The sequence below is a fragment of the Calonectris borealis genome, chromosome 1 (assembly GCF_964195595.1).
Source record: "Calonectris borealis chromosome 1, bCalBor7.hap1.2, whole genome shotgun sequence".
In the NCBI taxonomy this organism is placed as follows: domain Eukaryota; kingdom Metazoa; phylum Chordata; class Aves; order Procellariiformes; family Procellariidae; genus Calonectris; species Calonectris borealis.
This window is the reverse complement of record NC_134312.1, coordinates 119328869-119351453: the sequence shown is the minus strand read 5'-3', so window position 1 is coordinate 119351453 and position 22585 is coordinate 119328869. Positions and strand designations below refer to the sequence as shown.

At 43.6% G+C, this 22585-nt stretch overlaps 1 protein-coding gene across 1 annotated transcript in view; it reads left to right on the top strand.

The window, feature by feature from the left end:
* Positions 1-22211, top strand: part of KCNJ6 (potassium inwardly rectifying channel subfamily J member 6) — a 40312-nt gene extending 18101 nt beyond the window's left edge. Inside the window, exon 2 of the mRNA XM_075172621.1 lies at positions 21886-22211. Coding sequence (XP_075028722.1) covers positions 21886-22211 — 326 coding nt within the window. The remainder of the gene's footprint in view (positions 1-21885) is intronic.
* Positions 22212-22585: the final 374 nt, after the last annotated feature.

Here is a 22585-nt window from a genome sequence, read left to right as displayed (position 1 = left end):
ATTCCAGAGAAGGCACATCAACAGAGAATCAAGCCCTGCATCTAATGTTGGTAATGCACTTAATAATAACAACCCCCCTTTCCTGGAAGAGAACATTAAACCTGTTCAAAATACAGTATTTTTTCCAAATGATAGTATTTCTTCCCTCCTACATCATATCTACCTTAATCATCTGACTCCCACATAACTGGCTCGACTTCAATGACAGTCTCCTCTACTTATTTAAAAGTCATGTTATTTCCACTGCCATCAAAAAGGCATGATTTTCAAGTGAAGTTATTAAGTTTCCAATACAAGGAACAGTGCGTGGGTGCTGCTGAAGTAGACTCTCAGGAATGAAAAAGAGATTCCCTTCCTTCTAAGAGAGGATTGGGTCTTATTTCTCTCTGGGGCCAGGAGACACCTTTATTTATTACGATGTTTTGGCTCTCCCCAGAGAAGTGAAGCCCGTGTCCTACTGTCAGCCCAGTGGTCTAACCTTGGCTCCATCAGAAAGAAACTGGAGCTCTTTCCCCTGCGTGTTCTTCATGGTGCTGGATGAACAGAAAAATACTCAGTTATTTTAACTAGCTTGCTTATGTCCAAAGTCTTCTAGCCAAAACATTGAAGATGATGGGCAGTTTATGAACTCAGCTTTCTCCTGGAGGCTCCATAAGACCATCCCATCTACCTATCTGCAAACCAGAATCCAAGTGAACCTGATCCATAAAGCTAAGAGCAATTAGGTCTGACCCACAGGTCTGACTCCCACCCCACTGCTAAGGCCCTCATATGGGACACAGGAGAGCAATTTTGGACAGCTTTCTGAGAAAGCGCAGGTGAAAAAAATCTCTTCAATTCTGACCTACAGCTTTTCACCTCAAGCTTTGTATCTGTGCTGACAGCATCATGGACTTCAATCAACTTCACTGAGTTTCAACTAGTTTTATACCAGCCCCCATGTGTAAGTACGGACTTTGTCAAGTGACACCGGTTTATTAATTTTGTGACACTGATCTGAACTGAGAGCTGGGAAATTAATCTCAAATCAATTCCGTGGTTTGTGAGAGTTTCAGCTTCTCTTCCACACAGCGCTCTCAGCAGCCGTCAAATCACTGCAGGTCTTCATTTGCTGAATCCGACCTCCCTGAAGTTTCACTTCATTAGCTGCCCCTTTCACAAGATCTTTCAGCTCTGTTCAGTCCCTCTGAATTCAGCAGGAGGAGTAGATAGAGGGATGTTCCAGCTGCTACAGTAAGAAAGGTTTATAAAACTGTATTATGCAGCACCTACACTATTAATGAATTAAATCCTCCAGGTTCAGTCTTAAAACACTGCCATTGTTTCAAAACCTGTCAGAGCCCCTTAATCAAATTACAGCCTTCATTCAGCTCAAGATTATACCTGGTGGTGTGTCAGTCTGACATACAGGCATCTGTCACTCTCTGACAAGGAGAGAAAGAGAAAAGAATAGACAAAAGGAAAAAATAAAGAAAGTTTTATCTTCCCCAGTGCCCTCCCTTAAGGCAGATCTGCCACACAGAGGCCAGATTTACATTCAACTCAGATTTACCTGAGTTGATCCCCTCAAAATGCTGAATTGTACAACCAGTAGCAGGAGTGTTACCAACACCAGGACCAGAATGGCTCAGGACACAGAAAATGCATGCACATACTTGCTGAACACGTGAAACTTGCTCTGCTCTTGTAGCTCACATTGATGTGCACAGTTCAAAACTTCTCCAGCTATTGTTATTCACATTCTAGGTTGTGTTCTGGTGCTGACAACCTGCAAGTACAGCCTAAGAGTTATGCCTCTCCATGTTGCCATAAAACACTGAGATTCAGGACTAACATTTTTTGGAATCAAAACATCTTTCTCAAGTTCTCCATGACACGTTGTGAAGCTGTACTAACCTACAAGGCAGAAGGGGCATGTCTGCTTCTATGCCAGCCACTTTTCTACAGCTTCAGTTTTCCATCACACAGGCTGGATGCTAACGGTGCTGCTCCTGCATGGCAGTCCTTCAGGGAAGTGCAGCATGGGAGAGGGTTAGCAGCAGTCTTCGGGTTAGCCTAGAGATTTTGTCCTCTCTAGAGTGTCAATGCCTAATGCAAAACAAAGAATCAGCCCTCAACCCCACCTGCTTAGATGGTCATGACCCCTGAGGGCTTGTCCCACTGAACCATCCACTCTGCTCACGGGTGGCCCAGATGATCAACCCTCTGCTTCCTCACACTTGGCACAATAAGAACAGAAAAGGAAAATTCAGACCTGCCTTTTTGCCTTGTCCCCAGCAGCTCATGTACCCTGGGGAAAAAGAAAAGATGCTCTTGACCACTCAAGTTGCTATTCTGCACTTTAGATTTCTCAGTGCTGTATCCTTTCCCACAGCCCCTTCCTGACTGCCTCAAGAAACAACACTCCTTTTGTAAATGACGCTTTTCCCAGGAAGAAGTGTTCCCTGTTGGTCTCATTACTGTCTACCCAGGGAGCTCCTTTTTGTCCCATTCTCAGACAGACCCCTGCTGCTGCAGTGTCTAAAGACTTTATGCAGAACAACTGAAATGTATCAGAAGTGGTCCATAGCTTCCCTGCATCAGGAGAAGTGTGTGTCAGATGTGATGGCTGGTTCTTTTTTATCTTTGATCCATGCTATTCTCTGTTTGTATTAAAAAGACAAGGTCCAAAATGCCTGTCTGGCACTTCAGGTGAAAATTACTGAGTTCAATTATCATTGGAGTTTATTTCTCAGTCTCTTGTCCCTGTAAAAACAGAAAAGTTCCATTTTGACCATCCTTACCCAAGATGGAAAGAGTTCACAGTTATTCTGGTCTCAGGTAATGAGCATCTTGAATATAAGCATAGGTTTTTATTCTTGCTATAGAGATCAAACGACAGATAAGATGTGTCCCTGGAAGTGCTTCAGCATTTGGCATGGATTGGACACATGGTTTTATGCCCTGCTAAACTGCATTGCATTGCCCAGGTAGGAGATGAAGAAGGACTATTTAGGCCCTAAGTCAGTCCATTTGCCTGAAATGGAGGAGAACCATCAGCTGTGCTAAGACCTGTCCACATCTCTGTTTTCAGACTAATTCCAACAAGATCGTTCCTTCAACTAAAAAACAACAAAAGTAACCTCAAGCTCTTGTGTGGAAAACAACCAGTCTGAATCAGAGGAGCCTCTCTAGACTCTTGGATGATGACAGAATTAAGCAGCAGAAAGTTTCAATTATTGCTATATGATGGCACCAAGTTGTAACAGTGACCAGTCTGATTGCCTATTCACTGCTGTTTCCTTTTTTAGATGCCCTGCTCATGTTGGTTTACCGTGGGCTTGTACTCTCATCAGAAGAGTGAGGCAAACAGAGAGTGGGGCTCGGGGGTCTCTCCATGCAGTCGGTCCCTCTTTCAGTGTCTCTCCCTGGCTTGAAGTCAGACTGACTTAAGACGGCAGATTAAAACTGGCCAGCTAAAGTTGTTACTGTTCCCTGCCAGCCTCCTCTTCTTTTTGACAAACGTTATCCCAGGTGGTGCTCTTTTAATAGACACCATTGCTGCTGCTCCCTGTGGTTTTCCAGGGTACCTACAAAAACCTTCCAAAACCCCTGGTTCGGATCATGTAAGTATGGAGTCAGTAAGTGGGTGCATTGCAGGATTGGGGTAGATGGTGCAAGCCACAGCACTAGCCACTAGTTTAGACTCCCCTTTGAGTGCACAGTGGATATGTCAGCGCCCCGCTGGGTCAGCATCCCCTCTCGGGTCCCAGAGCAGCCAGTGCCTAACCCAGCGCAGTGTGCACTGGCCACAGTCACGTGCCAGTAGGCATATCTCACACAAAAAAGGGAATTGGCTTTTCAGTCAGCACAGCTGAGGAAACAAGTTGCAAGGAATCATTTATCCCTCACCATTTTGCCCGCCTTCTTCCAAGTATGCACTCAAAAGTAGCAGGGACCCACATCTATGGATTGGCTGGAGGAGCGGTGGCAATGCAAAACACCACTTGGAGTCTTTCAATGCCCTTCCAGTCTTGGGAATATTTGCTGTATCAGTAGCTTGTAAAATTACTTTTGCTGTCAGCCTACAGCCTAAAGCAGCAGTCACTCAGAATCGGGGTGTATGGTTACACCTCTCATCCCACTTCTTCCCCAGAAGTCTTTGCTCCAGACGTATCAGAGCTCATGGAAGATCCCTTCTGGCTGACCCGTATTGCCCGGCAGTTCCCTGGGACAGGGGAAAACCTCCAGCAACAGAAGGAGACTGCTTTAGCGCTCTTTCGCACCATTGAAGCAGTACAATGTAGCATTAGCACATTGAAAGATCTAGCCCATTAACTTTTAAAATTAGCTTATCAAGGGAGATGGCAGCACTTGTGGGAAAACAAGACGTTGAAAGCTCTTGCAAATCCAGACTGTCCTCCTCTAAAGCATCATACCTCATCAGTTATACTTGTAGCTTTCTTTCTTAAATATGATAGTGTAAAAAGGCTGCAAAGTGAATTTTCTTCTGTAGCTGCCATCTTAATCTCCATCTTTCCCCTGTTAGCAGCAGAGCCGCGAGCTACAGCATTATTCAGGAGTTTTGCGGTGTCAGGGCTCTGATTGTGCTCCTTCCTTTGAGATATTTGTTCACAGCAATTTAGTTCAAGGTACAACAATAACCCAAACAGCAGCAGGCCAGCCTGATCTGGCTTGAACGTGGCACTGTATGTAGCGGAAAGCTGTTGTGGTATTATTGCTAGGTATTGCAGAATGAAGCTGAATTATACCTTTTAGATATGAATAACCCAAGTCATGACATCCTCATTACCTTAGGCTGATTTCCTTTGAATGAGTTCTTTTGTTGTCACTCCATATGTATTACCACACTTGGATTCAGAAACATTCATGGGATTCAGCAGTCACACAAAAAACTGGAGAAATTCCCGAAAGGTAAGGGATCCTGAGGAGCAACCTCATTCCTATAGAGAGTTTTGCAACCCACTTTCATCCAGACTTAAGCCGCTCCCTTCCGAAAGCCAAGCAATGCAGCAAGAAGATACTTTTGCCTTTTGTGAGTCTTGGATTGGGCCATCACCTTGTCATTGGCTTTGGACCCATCAGCTGGCTGGTTGAAAGCCTGTAGAAATGGGATCACTGGTTGGCCCAAAAGGCGCACATCACAGCTAGCGCAGTCAGTTCACGACGGGACCATATCATATTTCTCTTTCTCATTATCAGTCAGGAAAATAAAGGAGACATTAATCAGCTTCTCCTTCACCCACAGACACACACACACATATCAACACACAAACAACCTGGCCAAGTTCACGAAGGGATTTGTTAAATGAAAGCCTTCATACTTGACCAAACTCTGAGGAACGTGCCCTGAAATACTGGGCTTGAAGCCTGTATTCAATCATGTGAGCAGCGTATGATTAGCTGTGCTTTTATCCCTGTGCTGGCATCTGAGAGGACCATAGGTTTTTTCACATTAGTATGCCTGGTGAAACCAGACCAAACCCTTTGCTCTGTGATTAATAATGTGTTAAGCCACAGTTCCAAATTATTTCAACTTTTCAATGGTTATGGGAACATTTACAAGACTGATGGCTGGACCGTATACTGCCAACAGGCTGAAAGAGCTATCATTTATTACAGGGCTTTCTTGCAGCCAAAATGTGTAATACTACCCTGGTAAACTGTGCAGAAAAAGAATTATGAGTTTTCGTACAGCATTTTCCCAAATTAGAAATCAAGTGAAGCTTTCTGCACTACAAATATTTTTGTGTGTGGGGAGAGGGAGGAATGCCATTAAACTTTCCCAAAAACGTAAAACCCAAACATTACTGCACTGTGATGGTGCAACAGAGCTTCACTCATTGTGTTGGCTGATTTAATCCCATCATACCACAGTATTTTGTCGTCATTTGTTGTTCAGTTTCACCATATGCTTATAATAGCCTGATCTACCCATCATTTCCCAGTTATCTTCTTGTAACAACATCTGAACTGCTCCAGTGCCTCTCTGAAGTCTAATTGTCTTCTCACTGCTGCCAGTTAGATTCTCTTCTCCCCCCTCATACGACAGAAGTAATTTTAATTTGTTGATAATCAACCTATCTCATTAAGCATTTGAAGAGACTGAGGATTTCCAAGGCTCACACGTCAAGGATTTGCTATCTGGGTGTAGGAGAACCACAAAACCACTGACCTTGGTATCTCTGTACATCTCTACGTATCTGTGTGTGTGTGCATGCGTATGCACATGCCACAGCCTCATGTTATCCCAGCACCCGCAGGCAAAATCTCTATCATTCTGATAGTAGAAATTTTTCATTTGTGATTAAAAGAAGGGGAGAGCTCCACTGCACAGACAACAGGAAAAGGCTGAGGAAGCACAATTGTGACTCCAGGAAAACATGTTCATGTTCCATGATGTGATCCATCTCACATCTCCATCTTCTGTTCCCAAAACAAGCTCTCCAGTTTTGTCATCCATACCCTGCTCTGCTTAAAGCAAAGGAGAGAAATGATCCTAGGAAAGGCTTTGAGCTCTGCTGAGACCCTGGTAATGAGCAGAAGATTGCCTTGTGTTGAAATAACAGGATCTGAAAAAATTGCTGTTCCAAAACACTAGCTCTCCATGAAAACTGCATCAGTGCTTTAGGCCAAAAAATCCTCCTGGTTCACATCAAAGGACAGCAGATAGCCAGCATGCCCCCAGACTACTGTCAGAATATATGTACCCTCACCACAGTAGCATTTCTTTGCTACACACCTTCTATGAGGCCTCAGAGCAAGTCACTGTTCTCTGCCTCAATTTCCCCATTGGTAAAACAAAAATAATAATATCTCCCTTCCTTTGAGACTTTCAGATAAAAGGTCATGGGAAATAAGAGCCAAACATTACTAGAACTATCCTTTCTGAGCCTCAGTAATTCGTTCCCCGCCGGGCTTCTGGATTCTGATGCAAACTTACTGGCATAATACATTCTGCGCTTGTATTGTATTTGCATTGACCTCCATTTCCAGCAAAATCAGAATAAAATGTAATTTAAAAATTGATAGGAAACACAAGTAGCAAATAATTCAGGTTGTACCAAATGAGTAGCAGCTAATGCTCTATGCACATAGGACCCAGCATGTGCCAGTTCTGTAGTTGCTTCTTAAAGCATTGCGTAATATCAGGGTTTGGGCTTTTTGGGGTGCAGCTACACTTTTCAATTCATTTCTAATATTCACATCCATGCTGGAAATAAGCGATCGCAGTTTTTTCTAACTTTTCTCTTTAGAAACGTGTGATTAAAAAGAAAAAAGAGTAGTCATTCTTCAAGACAGCTCTGCCCGCGCTGATCTCAGATTAGCCAGGCAGGAGCTCAGCCTCGGGGGGGGGTGATGAACACTTACTCACATCAGGGCCCAGATCCTCAGCTGGGCTGAGAGGAGAAGCAAGGGGAAGAAGCCACGGTGGCCCTATCGATCTCTCACCTGTCCCAGGAGCACCTTCCAGGTTTAGTTAGATAATAAAGTGCCTTGTGCAGAGTTTTTGCTGCTTTTATCTCTCTGGTTAAAAAAATCTCTGCCTGGAGTAAATACGAAGTGAAGGCAGTGGTGGTGTATTTCATTTGGCAGCCAGGGAATACTTTTGTCATGGTGGGAAGAGAGAGAAGGGCTCACTGCATGGCACAGAACTGGTTGGATTCGGCATTCTTCCAATGCCTTCTTGAACTCCTCCCAAACCCACATCCCCTTCGTCAGCCTGCCTTGTCTCCAAACTCTCGCATTTTTCCTCCGAGGCGTTGTCATTTACACTGTTTGAAGGAAGCACAGCTTGAAGGAAGCATCCCTGAGCTCCCCTACTACCCAAGCCTGGCTCACTGCAAGCATGAAGGAGAGAAGGGGTCAGAAACTTTCAAAGAGAGCATGCCAAGTTTTATTTCTCTTTCCCATCCCGGAGGTTAAGCATGCCTTAGAAACACAGCAGGAGCCAGGGGATGCTGCCTCACAAGCAGACATCTGCTCGATTGCTCAGGATGCAGCAAGGATCCCATGGAGGTGTAAAACTGTGGAGATCTGAGTCAGGTCCACAGTCTGGAATCGCTGTATCCTGACGGAAGATGCTCCTGGTTTGAACTGCTGCTGACTGAGACTAGAATCTGGCACTGTGCTTTCCATTTGCTATGACATACATTTTTTAAAACCTCATCTTAAACACCCGTATGCAATATTAGAGACAGATCTCTTTGGCCAGCAATGCCTGGGTTTATTTTTTTTCCCCCATTTACCTCTGAAACTGGGAGTCCGGTCTAGTTTATTTTCTGAGAGGCAGGATATCATCAGAGTGAAGGATGTCCAGTTTTAGCCAAGTGCTCATCGTACAAAGCATATATCAACAAAGTGCTCCAAATTAGCAGTGGTCTGGCAGCAGTAATAAAAGCTGCAAGAAAGAGACTGTGTAATTGTGCTTGTCATGAAGAAGAATATAGTCTGCAGCTGGTGTACAGAAATGTCTCAAATCTGTATGGGAGTCAGAAGAAAATCGAGTAAGCTACCAACCTCTAGCTCAAAGAGAGTTCAGCAAGGTGTCTATCTCCTTCAAATACTACATTCCTGCCACAAACACACAGCATCCTGGTGGGGTCCCATCTGCCTGCCTGCCCAGACATTTCGAAAGTAACTTTTGCGATAATCTCTCAACAATATTTTCCTGGCATTGCTTCTTTTTTCTTAGTTTAGATATACGCACACTTCAAAATCTTTGTAAGCTGTATCTCTTCTGGTAGAAGAGTGCCACCTCATGACTGATATAGAGGAATGAAACAACCCACAGCGGTAAAGCTGAAATCACTCGGGTCCTCCCACGGCCGGAGAGGACTGGAACAGCTCACGCCCTGTACCCACCCAGCTTTCATCCAGCACCACAACACCCCAAGTCAAATACTCCTTTGCCAAACAAGTGCTTTGTGATCATTTTTCCAGGAGAAAAAGCTTAGCGTCTTTGCTGAACACCTAGCCCATCCTCAGTGTTGAACACAAAGTCCTCAGGAAAAAGACACAACGTTGTTCAGTCTTTTATACACGGCACTTCTTGCTTCAAAAGCTCAGCCATTTTGTTTCAGGACTCCCCTGCACTACCTTAGGTACCTCTCCTCTGGGAACTGCACCATTTTGAGTCTGAACACCCTCTATTCCTTGCTTCCTCAGACAGCTTACGACACACCTAGCCACCTCTTCTCAAACTCATTATCTTTTCCTTACTAAAACAACTAATTTTTCTCACCAGCTGAGATAAATATTGTTAAAGTAAGGAGAAGTTTGGGGTGCTAAAAAGTCTTCGTTGCGTCCATAAATGAGGTGCACGTATCAAAGAAACTCAGAATTTCTCTGCTCCATCACCTGTTGGAAGTATTTGAGGCAAAATCAAACACATGTTCTCACATATTGATTTGTCTATGCTTTTCCCAGAAAGAGTTCATTTAAATATTTACAATACATGGAGAAGGAATAGAGCAAAATAACTTTTTGCTGTTTTTTTTCTTTTTTTTTTCCTTTTAAAGAATTCAGGCATTGAGGAAAGTGCTAGATTGAAAAGCCTAGAGCTTGAAATGTGTTGTTCCTTTTTTTTCCCAGAATAGAAATATCAGGAGAGTAGTACTGAAGCTTTCCTAAAATCTCAACTCTACTGCTGCTGTTCTTCTTTACGGACTCATTGCTAAGCGCTAGGCGGTAATTAAAGATCAGAATCAGCTTCTTCCTCACCACCTCAAATAAAACCAAAGTCAATTAAAACCAAGTGAAATATTAATTTTTCTAAAATGGTCATTGATCTACTAGCAGATATATTAATAGCACCTATTATCAGACAGGATACCAAGCAGCTAAAATATGGATACAAATTTTGACATAACTTGAATATTAAACAGTGTTTCAGAAGTGAAAGATTTTGCATCTCATTCCCTGAGGCAGCCAGTTTTTGCTCAGTCCTGCACTTTAAAAATAGGCTGCTAAAGTTGACAGATAGCCAATTTTATTAACCTGAAAGCATCAACTTAATAAGTCTCATCCTATGAACTGAAAAAAAAAAGAAAAAAATCAAAACCCACTTGCTCTTCAGTGGGAGGATTTTAACAGCGCAGATGATTTTCTTTGCATAACTGCTAGAAGGCCTGCAAAAGTTCATCAAAAATCAGAGGTGCGTGAAGTCTGTATTGGCTGATTCTTTTGTTATGATAAAGATAACAATAGCTGAATCAATAAACCTAATTTAAATTCTAATTAAAGATTATTGTTATGACAGGTGGCTTTTTAAGCTTAGTGTGTTTAACAGTTTCCCTTAAAAAGATTTTTACAAAGGAGTTGACCAATCACACTAAATAATCGCATGAACAAATATTTGGTTGCTTAAACTCTCTCCCATTAAGAAAATGAAAGGGTATAAGGTCTACTATCCAAACTCATCATGTGAAATACTAGCAAAATTAGCCCAGATATTCCTCCTCCTCCTCCCAGAGCAGGTAAGTTAGCTCTGGGCCATATACAGTGTGAGGGTCCTTCAGATAGGACCACAGCATTGAGCCCTTTCAGTTCTTACACTGAAGACTCGTAAAACCAGGAACACACTTCAAAATATCCAAGCAAAATTCCTCCATCTCCCAAGGGCTATATGGCCAACCGTCCAAGGTCGTAGGAACAAAAGTCGTAGGAACAGGAATGGGGCTAGAGGCAGGTCCGTGCTTAAGCCACCAGAGAGAAGAGAGGAGGAGCTGCCAGCTGAATTAAGCACAGGTCCAACCATCGTCACCAAAGGGCAACACCTTCAAGGAGCCGAGCTTCGTCCAAAATGCCCAGAGAAAGGGCTGGTTGCTCGTTCGCTTGGTTAAAGAACCAGAAAGCAGCCGTGCTGTTATTAGCCAGTGCTACGGAGCTGGACCGATACAGCGCTCACACATCCCCATGCCCAGCTGCTTTTTGTGGGCTGACATATGATAACTGGTTTTCTCAAATGGTAGCTATGATGGTTTCAGTGATGCCATCAGGATTTAGAGCTCTCTTCTGAAAACCATGGAGCACCTCTATATCAGACCTCTTGGTACTCTTTCGGGTGAAATATAAATCAAAAATGCCATCTCTGAAACTAAGATATCTTTAGAAAAACTGATTTCTTCAAGATGTCTCTTCTAAAAGCAAGTACCACCTACTCACGTTTAGCTTGTTTTCCAGCCCACCTAAAAGGATGCACCGTTATGAAACTGCCCAGGCAACCCCATTGAAATGTTCTGTCGCTTACCAAAAATCCAAGTGATTTTGGATAGAACATAATTTCTCTTTATTTATGTTGCATTTCAAAACATCACCTCTTACCAGCATCTGCCTGGCAGAAACAAGTGCTTTATCCTGAACTCTCTTTCATCTCCTCCTCCGATTTCACAACAGCTAAACCAGGCTTCAGCAATGCCACTAGCCACAAACCTAGAAACAACCACCAGAATACTTTGCGGGTCATTCACAGATTTTGTTGTCAAAAAGCTAGTGATCTTCCTATCTCCTGAATTTTACAGCATGCCAAGCTGCATGTTCACACTGTTTTGTCTTTAATCCTGGGTTCACAAACATTTCCACAGTAAAATGTGACATTTTTATAAAAAGCTCTAAGTCAGTAAAGTTCAGGATAGAGCAAACCTTGGATGTTCTGTTCTCTTTGTAAGTAGTATTTTAAGAAGAGAAACAAAAGGCAGCCAAACATGCAGACTCAAATTACATGTTTAAGAAGTCTGCACAGCAAGAGGTGAAGTAGATCACACATCTATTTTAATTAAACGTTTATCTGACAGTCATGACAGCGCAGGTGTGCAGCAGGTACAAGGTGTTACAGAAAATGCTTCTTTCACAGCAAACATCATTCCATCTAAAGGGGTTTTTGTCCCAGCCATCCCTTGGCATTAATGTTAATGTGGGATTTCAGCAATGCCCAAACATGTCTTGTTCTAGTCTCAGTCCCAGGTACTACTGTGTGCTAAATACATGTTCCTCAAGAAGGTTGCATACGCTATGCATTATGTAGCATAGAGCCAATATAGCAATATCAGCTATATTTTTCCACAAAAGATTGGCTATCTGTGTATGCATCTTAAAGGATGCCATCTTGGAAGAGCTCTCACATAAACAATGCTTCTACCCCTTTCCAAGGCCAAATGCATTTAGGGTCTATATTCTCAGCAGTTAAGCAGGTAACCTGCAGAGCATCCGGCTCTACTGATGCCGTCCCCGGGCATTGCCCTAGGAAGGCTGCTGCAGGTGCGTCTGGGCGATTGCGCCTGGCAATGTTAGCCTGAACATTTTGGAGAAGAAGCAGCTGCCATCCAAACAGCCCATCAAAGCTGGAGTTTTCAAAAAGACATAGGGCTTTATCAAATTGTGAAGCTTAGGTGTGTTGGAGGATGCATTTTTCTTTTCTTCATTTCCCACCTGCAATTTATATCTGTCCCTTTCCCATCTTCTGCCTCCCCAGCAAGGAGCGGAGAGAGAGGAACCTGTTTCTGAGCTGCTGATCTCATTTAGCCTTTGGGTTTATGCAGAACAGAGAAGAACAGAAGCTGTTCTACTGCTTTCTTCCCCAAGATGAGTAATGCAGCAGCTCAGGCGGCTCCTTCTTCACCCTTCTTTTATCCAAAACTAGATTTTCCTGTGGGCCTCCACCCCTTCATAAAAGGTGAGGGAAAGGGCAGGGGACTCAGAGCCCCTGGAGGACAAGGGGCTCCCTGTAGCTTCTCTCAGTCTGAGACCACGCTGCAGGAAGCCGTTGAGGCACAGCATGGCTGCATACTGGTGTGCAGCCGGGTGTCCCCCATCCTCTCCTCTCCTGGTGCTTTTATCAGATGTTTTTCCTCAGCAGCAGTGAATCTAGTGACTAGAGAGAGACCATTAAACAGGCTGAGCCCAAAGTGCTTTCAAATGCCAAGGTAACTAAACTGGAATATTTATGTGAACTGTGTATTTCCTGAGGTTCTCTGGTATAAGAATTAAAGATGTTGCTTATGACTGAGGAAAAGAAATAGGGAGCTAACAGGAACTCATGCAAAGGCTCTGATTCTTGCTGGCTGGTCATCCTCTCTGTTATGGAAGCAACCTAGCAAGACAGCTGGAGAGGTCCAAAACCATAAACTGGCCTTAATGTACTGCCAGGGGTCTTCCCCACACCCCCTGCCACCTAAGATCCTCTCTGCTCCATGCCGTACCTCAGTCCTGATGGGCCAGGTTGCATTGCTTAATGAGAAATCCTGCCAAGACCCTTCTCCGGCGAGGCAGCAGCAGGCGGCTCAGCTGGAGCCCGGTGCCTTTGCTGCCTGCTCCCGGCTGTTTGTCAGGGAATTGCGGAGCAGGCTGCCCGTGCACCACGCCAGAGGAGAGCATCCCATCTGCGGGCCAGAATTCAGGAGAAAGCGCGCGGGTTAATAGCATGTTAAGGGTTAATAGGGTTAATGTATTTTTTAAAGGTCTTCTCAGCACTTCGCATTTTGAAAGCAGAGCCACTGAAGATACAACCGTGTACTGCAGCTTCTTAAAAACAAAATTCCCCTATCTCCTCCTGTGCGGGTATCTGCTAGGAGAAATAAAGCACTTGCGTGGTGCTGATTCTACGCCTGAGAAACCACCGAATCTATAAATGTACCCCAACAGCCAAATACAGAGTAGGGTACAAAATCCTGGTACTTCATGTTCCAGATCCACCGAATTGAGTCTCCCGTTTCCAAGGACTCTGAGTGCCAATTCTGGAACAAGCTTCTCTCTCTGGTCAGACGCTGCGTTATTTGATATATTAAATTTCCATAGATTTAGTCGACAGAAAAATGTAATCATCATCCATTTTAAAAAGCACAGCTGAAAAAATGATTAAAATTCATACACATCAGGCAGCTTGATTTGCTGGGCATGGCCTGAATATAAGGCTAAATGAAGGTTAAATATTGGCTGAATAGTAATTGTACCATCTCTTTGAGAAGCTGTTTATTGAGAATGGATATGGTACCGTTAGCTAAAAGTGGCAGCACATCTGAGGTTGAATCAGACAAGCTTTTCTGCTTATGTATGTACCATTTCTCAGACTAAGCTACATGCAGTTAGAAAGCAAGAAATTAGACACAAAATACTCAGTGAAGTATATTTAATTCCTGATAAGAGAAATATTAACCAAGTAAATCAAACATTCTAACTCAGCATTTTTCCATTGGAAAATATCATTTCACTGGCATTGAAATCTCCTACAGAGGGAAAAAAATGTGCATTTTTTTAATATTTTGAAAAAGACTAAAACATGGCCATCTTTTTCTAATTTAAATGTTGCATTATACAATATATTACATTTGAAGAAGTCAGAATGAAAACAGAACGCTTTAACTTATCCCAGTTAGATTTTGTTTAGAATTTAACTTAATATCAATTCCATTTTTTTATACTTGTTATTTGTTTTCATCTTGTTTAGAAAGAAATAGATTTTGGAGTGTCAGAAAGTCCCACTGACTTGAAATTATGGCTTCTCACCAGCTCAATTTCCTATGCATATTCACCCCTTGTGCGAACGTGACCTAACAATATATGCCTTCTCCCACGGGGGATGTGATTTTATTACTGGTGGTGGTGGTCAGGCCAGCCGCTCCCGCCCACTCCATGGCAACTTGCATTTTCCAGTGTGGAGCCTGTCCCTGGTCCCGTCATCAGCTGTGAGACGAAGACAGCAGCTACCACAAAGACCTCTGATCAGAATTCACAGACAGCATTAGATCAAAGCCATAAAGTTTCAAACACAGCTATCAGCTTCTTGGTCTGATTAAATAAGAAATACAAAAAATAGAAATACCAAATTCCTCTAATCATTTACAGAAAAAAAAGCACCAGTTTTAGCATTAAAAAAGGAAAAAGAAAACAAACAAAAAAAGCCAAAGGAAGTTAATTCCTTATATTCTTATAGTAAAAAACATCTGTCCCCCCTCCCTTCCTCTCCCACTCATACACAGTCCTCTCTCCAGTCGCTGCACCGGAGCCAGGAGGGGCCATGCCACCATGTAGCTGGGACACGGAGAAGACACGCACACCGCTCATAACCCACAACACGAGGATGTCGTGCACAGATTCCCAGGCATGCTGAAACACACGTACATTGAAATGCTCACCGGCACCCTTCCAGTTTTTACTCCTTACAAGAGCTTTAGACACTGCTCAGGATGAGATAAGCATCCAATTTCCAGGTGTGCTCTGAATCAAGTTATCAGAACCCCTGGGAATTTCCCATTGCTAGCTCTGAACGAGAGGTTATATATATCTAAATTTTTTACTCAAAAGTGAAAAAAACACTGATTTCTTGTCCGATGTACACAAATACAAAAAGGAGGGGGAAAACGTCTTACCGTGCTATGGTATTTGCAACATTTTCCTGCAATGACAACTGATGCTTCAGGCTTCACAAAAAGTGGTGAATTCAGGGTACAACCTGACTTTTTTCCTTTTTTCTTTTTTTTAGCTTCATTAAAGAGAACAAATTAACTAATATGGAATGTTTCTGACAATACCTTGGTGGCACTATGGAAATTTTATTCTAAATCCCTGTTCTTTTTTGAGGCAATCATTTTCTCAACAGGGAGAATTGTTTAGTACAAATTTGACAGTGAAAATCTAGATGAGGAAGAGAATATACTGCAAGCACATCTACCGCCTTTAAATCTCAGCATGTCACTTGTGGCACACCAACAAAACAGACCCAGCAAAGCTAGGTAATTTGCCAAAGCCCACACAATATCTGCAGGAGAACCAAGGTATCATTCAGGAGTTCCTGACTCCTAGCCTTTTGCTTGTTTTTAATAGCACACATTGCTTTCTCATTCTCCTTAACACCTAAAAATAGCAGACTGACAAATCTTGCACCAAATATATTTGAGACCAAAAGGTCATCTGGGCAGAGACCATCTCTGTAGGACGCTGCTTGGTGATACTTAATGAACACAGGAGCAGTGCTCAGATACAACCCTAGAAGGTCATTGTAGCTTTTTTGAGGACCATACTGGAGTTTCAGACACTAGGTGCACATTCATCTAATTACCTCAATATTAGTGCCGTTATCACAGTGTTTAAGTAAAATTCTCCCATCTTCTCACTTTTGTCCCAGGCAAGGTGCAAAAGTCAGCTCTAATGCTACGGGTCAGCACCTCCCTTTCTTCGTAATTCCTACAATAAACTACTTTCGTCATGAGCACTGACAGAGAGACTGTAGGAATTAATCATCTCAAGGGGTAGCAAATGTCCTACATGTCTGGGTTTGTTTTTAAAAAGTTCTTATCATACAAATGAACTTTTGCTCAAAATCTTTACAGTGATACTTCGGGAAAGGAAATTATTAATAAAGACAGGGTGAAAATAATTTAATAGGAGCATCACACATGCACATGGAAGTCTCAGCTCCCAGTTGGAGACCCCAGACCAAATTCTGTACTCCTGTACATGAGGTAAACTCCACTCACCCCAGAAATGGGGACACCACAGTTTTCTGTGCACACTTGAGTCCCCTGCTCCTGAGGTCCTACTCCAGGCTGAACTGTGAAGCACACTTCCCATGCAATGATTAAAAATGGGTCATTCTTATGGGATATCCCATTCAGCTTTGTGCAGCAGAAAGTCTGCCTTGTTCTGCTAAGTCCCAGCAGAAAATCGCCGAACCTCAAAATCGGCTTGACATCATGGCTGTCAGCCAAAAAGATGCAGTCAGTAATGGGCTGTAATTCTTGCCCTCTTCATTTCATTTTGAGTACCCTTTTCCCCCTAATTTTTTATAGCATTTTATTTTTGATGGCTCCCATCACAAAGTGAAATAATATATGGTGAGAGTACATGACACAACATACTACTGTGTAAGCTACCATGAAATCTTAAATTAACTGCGCTATGAGGAAATGCATCAAGTCACTCTGGGTCACCACTCCAAACCCTTGTAGCACTGTAAGACAGTGCAAAGCATAAGCCTAAATAGCAGTAGACAGCATGAACAAACCATAACCTCAAAATAACTGCACAGGGTGACTTTTCAAGAGTAATGAATCTGGAGGTGGCATCAACTTTGTTATTAATTCTAATCAGTCAAAGGTGGGGTTGTAACCTTACCCGCATATCGGCAACAGCTTAAGAGAATTATTCTGTCATTTTCATAGGCTGCATGGTGCAAATATTAAGCTTGATAAAACCTTTCATTCTAGCTGCAAGAAAAATTGCTGATGGGGTGCACTGAAATAGTGTCCATGCTCCCAGCCGGGCAGAGGACCCACCTCAGCCTGTGCTCTGGAGAGGAACAGTCCACACGTACCAGGAGCCAAAGCATGGTCCCAACTTCTTGTTGAAGCAAACAGGGCATAATGTCATGGATGTGACCAAGTCCTCTAACAGCCTAACCCACGGGCAGATACCCAGCATCCCCACCCCAGCACAGGTACCTTGCAGCAGGAGCCCAGCTGTGTGTCGAATTCAATGCAGACAGAAAGTGGCTTAGCAGGCTGGTCCCTGCTCACAAGCCGCTCTTTGCTCTGCAGCATTGTTCAAATTTCTGTGCAGTTCAGCTCCTTGCCTGTTGAACGGGAATAATAAGCATTTAGAAGATAAATTAAAGCTTTAATTACACTGGTTGTATGGTAACGGGACTATCCAAAGTAGTATCTAATTGCTGATTTCAGATACATGGAGCTAATCCCAGCACTGTCAGCAGGACCGTTTTTGTTCCCGTTTGAAAGCAAAACAATAAAAATGTTGCCATGTTAGGTTGGCTGTCTCAAAAAAAAATGTCTCCTTCACCTAATCCACATAATTTAGTTTGCCTCCTCCAAAATAACAAGGACCAAAATTCAGCTTGCAACCCTGCCTGCATAGTTCTGACACAGGAACAGGGACAGGGGAGCAATAGGAACGGTATCCACCATGGTGTGTCTTTCACAGAGACGTGGCAACTCTTATGACACTGCTTACAGCCCACAAAGCTCTAAATGAACATTAAGCGTCATAAAAAAACCCACAATGAAGTAAGACAGCAATTAATTTTACTTCTTAGGTAACTTGCCCAGCAATCAAGTATTGGCACAACACTCGGTCGTGATTCCCTAGCCTGTGCAAACATAAAACAAACAGACCGAGACGCTGTCATTAAGACCTAACAGAAAGCTGCAACGCATACAAAGGCTCATTACTGCTCATTAAAAATGCTTCGAGTTTAAAGGAGTGAGACAGCAGTTAAGGGCAACCATCAGAGGTCTCATCAGCTCACAGCATATTTAAAATACAGTATGCAGCGAGGTGAACAGGTGCAAGTGCAAGCCCACTGCAGGGCAACCTAATCCTGCCGCTGCCGTCCCCCCGTGCCAGGCAGCGGGGACAGATGGTGCGGGGAGCTGCGGAGCCGCCGTGCCGGGACGTGCAGGGGCAAGCGGCTGCCCGGCCCAGCGGGAATGCTCCTCCGTCACCACCCGCTGCCCTGGCTTCACTCGATGCCCGTCAGAGCAGGGCCTGAGAGTCCAGTCTCGAGGTTTTCATTGGGCTCCGATGCTCCTTCTTAAATAGACCGTTCCTTCCAGTTATAGCTGTAATTAATTTAGAATGAATTATTTGGGTCTCTTAATTTCCTGGCTTATTTTGAAAAAGTCCAATTAATGCTGAGCTAAGTAGCTCCAAAGGCTCCCCAGCTCTCTTCTACCCTGAAGGGATCCAATTAAAATGAGACACTAGTCAAAATGTCAAACCACAATCATTTCTAAAGCCATTGTGCAACAGATCTACGGCTACATGTAAACCACACAACTAGTGAATAAATCACGCAATCCTTGGAAACCTAAAGCCTAAAACGTCCTCACTCAAGATGCAGCCTCCCCTGTCAACCGAGAGCATGTTCAGAACTTACAGGAATTAAAACCATGGAGTATAATGAAAGATGTGTAAATTAGACTGTAATACATGATAAGGGCTTAAATGCAGAAAAGGCAGTCCAGAAGCTCTGCTGACTGTGGAGTTGAGGGACCTCTGAGCCAGCACAGGCAGAGGCTGGTAAAGCCACACCATGCAGAACTGCAGAACTCTCTCTGTTCTGCTTCGACAGCCATGCAAGCGCGCTGGCAATCACTTCAAGGGTCTCCACAACTGTGGCAGATTTTAATCTGGAATCCCTGTGATCCACTTACAAATTTTTTCTGTATTAGCTTTCTCAAGCCTTTAGAGAGCGTAATAAGGTCTCTCTCATACACACATCCCTCGCTAGACAAAGTCTTTTTCTTGATTTCAACTTGCTTGCTTGAAAAATCCTAACTCTTTCATTCTAGCTCTGAAAGTATTGTGTCTAGCTGTGGAAGAGAAATAGGTATTAAATCATTGTTGAATGGGAGACTAAATTAAAAACTCAGACAGGTCAAAATTTCAGATGAGGGTTTGTTTTTAATGAGCTGTAACTCTAACATGATTCAATTAATCTTCTTGACTTCTGCAGAAAATTGCCCCCCTCTTTCCCACCAGTCAAATGAATTTTTCCAACCAAAGCCGTAGGGTCACTGAGTACTTGGTGTGAGCACAGGAAAGTAATACTGTTTCAAAGGGACTTCAATCTTTTTTTTTATTTAATCTCATTGCCCTTGTAACGAAATCTCCAAATTTCCCACTCACTTCGAAGTTAAATTTCAGCAGCAGAGAAAGGGATTAGAAACACATGAATCTTAGACATGGCACACTCCTTTGCGGAAACCCATCCAGGGGTCACTGGTCTCGGCGTGCCACCAAGGAGCAGCAAAGGAGCTGGTAGGAGACCAGCCCAGAGGGGTGCCGGAGACAGCAGGGAAGACTCCGCGGCAGCACGGGCTGCTGCCGGCCCTCTCTGCCCCCAGCCTGCCGCTGCCTCCCTCCCAGGGCAGGGAGGTCCTGTCAAATACTGCACCCACGCTTCTGGGTCTGCCCAGAAGAGCACTTGCAAAAAACAAATAACCCTTTGAGGAAGCTGCTGCACAACTCGTGCGTTTCTCATATGCGTAGTGCTCTGTGAGCTGCCAAGTTCCTCGCCCTCTGTCATTTTGTGGGAAAGAAGATCTCCTTTAGACTAAAAATCGCACAGGAAATCTCACAAGAGATGATTTTGTCGTATGGTTTCCTGTCCTTCAGCCCTTCCCACCTGTGAAATGAACAGAAAAATGGTAAGATCTTTATATTTCCATTTGTGCGTTACTTGAGAATTGAAATGCAAACGTGTCTCGTCCTGCAAAAAACGAGAAAACGAAGGCATGAGTATTTCTGTCGGGCAAAAGGAAAGAGAAATTAAGATCAGTAAGCACAGTAGAAGTACGGTCCCATTTCTGCGTGGCTGTAGCAGGTAGGTACAGTGCAGCAGTTTTCATGCTAAAGCTTTCCCTGACAGTCACCCCTCCGCAGGGTCTGAGGTGCTGCAGCAAGCGGAGGGAAACGATGGAGAAGCGCTGAAGTACCACAGTGCTAAAACAGCTGGTAAATGTCTTCCTAAACATAATATTATCAGTGAAAAATATAGAGTACCAAGAAACAGCAATTTTCACCCATTAGAAGCAAGTTGTCTGAGCTTGGAGAGGAGGCTCGAGAGAATGAGGGCAGAATTATCTAGAGCAGTGTGCACAGTCCTGAAAAGGATCGCAGACATTAAACTACCAATGTTTGCTCTTCTTGAGACTCTCCATGTGACTTGACATGATGCCAGCGGTGCAGAGAAATTATGTGCATTTCTACAGACTGCCATTTGTGCCCCCAAAATTAAACAATTTTAATTGCTTACGATTACCTTCTAAATAACTGCTGTGTGGCAGGCTTGTCCAGGGGTTATGTATCATTATTTACTAAGTATTAGACATATACTGTTTAGCTGATGTTTGCTTAGTAATACTTAGTTATTAATGTGCAAATAATTAAAGGAAAACCATCACATTCTCTCCGTGTACTCCCATTTTGTTGGCAGCATGTTTTTGCCTCTTAAATTCACTTCTCCTGACCCTTTACCTGGAAGGCTGGGTTTCCCCTTCCACTACTGAGCATTAATATTTTATTGTAGTGTTTCCCTGAGTTGTCTGTCTGAGATGGGGCAGGTTCTCCAAGTCACAGGTCCCTATGGCCATGGCCAGGTGTTTCTTCACCCAGAGGACACTCTGGACTACACTTTGAGCTGGGAACAGCCACCTCTTTCCATGCCTCTTAACAAAAACAGTATCTTGCAGGGGTTTTTGCCCTATAGCAGCTCCCAGAGTGAGGTTCAGCAGTGCTGTGAAGGGAAGGTAACAAGTTAGTCCCAGTTATCTGAATTCAACATCACACACTATCACAATGTCCTTCAGGAGTTTTGCTGGTGTTTGTGTATTGGCCACCAGCCCAAACCTCAAAGCATCGTGGCTAAAAGGCAGCTCCAACCTTTAGGGGAACCAAGTCAACCCGCGGACCACAGGCTCAAGGGTTAGCCCCAGCAGGGAAAAGCTTTTGCATAAGTCCCTCAGTTAGCCTGGGCAACTGCTGAACGTGGCAGCGTGGGTTCGTTACGAGCCAAGGAACCAGAGGATGGCACGGTGCAAGCCACGTATGCTCTCAATAAGCCTTCTGAGACTCGTCAGCGGGTGAGTTACTCGTTGATGAAATACAGGAAGAAGAGCAGCATTTAATAAAGAAATGTTAATCTTTGTTCACTGACTCGCCACTTGTTATTATATACATGCACATAGGAAAGGGCATCAAACAGGCTACACATTGTAAAATTGCTTTCTAAGCTCAACCTCATATGATGTCAGACCTATTTCTTTTCTAGCATATGTCTTTTTACAAATACTTCTCTGCCTATATGAATAATTAATTAAGGAGTTGGGAAAGCAGTGGGTCCTTATTACAGCACTTCTTCCTTCTCTGTTACAGGAATGACCTGCCAAGCTCGAAGTTCATACATTACGAGTGAGATCCTGTGGGGCTACCGTTTCACCCCTGTCCTCACTCTGGAGGACGGATTTTATGAAGTTGACTACAACAGTTTTCATGAAACCTATGAGACCAACACACCAGTTTACAGTGCCAAAGAGCTGGCAGAGATGGCCAGCCGAGCAGAACTGCCCCTGACGTGGTCTGTTTCCAGCAAGCTGGACCAGCATGCTGAGCTGGAAACTGAAGAGGAAGAAAAAAATCAAGAAGACCAAAACGAAAGAAACGGTGATGTGGCCAACTTGGAGAATGAGTCCAAAGTGTAGAACCACTGGAGGCGTAAGGGCCACACCATCTCCTTTATCTTCTCCCTCTTTGCTCCCCTTTTCTGTCTCCGACACGCCTTTTTTTTTCTTTCTTCCTTGTTATTTTTAATTCCGGGAAAATAAATTCTTAAGATGCGAAATATCTACCTGCCCAATTTAAACTCAAGAGATTCACAGACTAAGTAAAGGCATGGGTTAAAGCTGCAATACCCATTATCGACGGTGGAATCTCAATCCCCACCCTGGTAACGACTGCTGGCTTCCTCGGCACCTCCCTGAGTTCAGACCTCCAGGTTCATTCACATCAACAACAGAAAAAAGCAAAAGCATTGGAAATATATGCAAGGGATTTAAAAGGAAAGACTAATTAATGC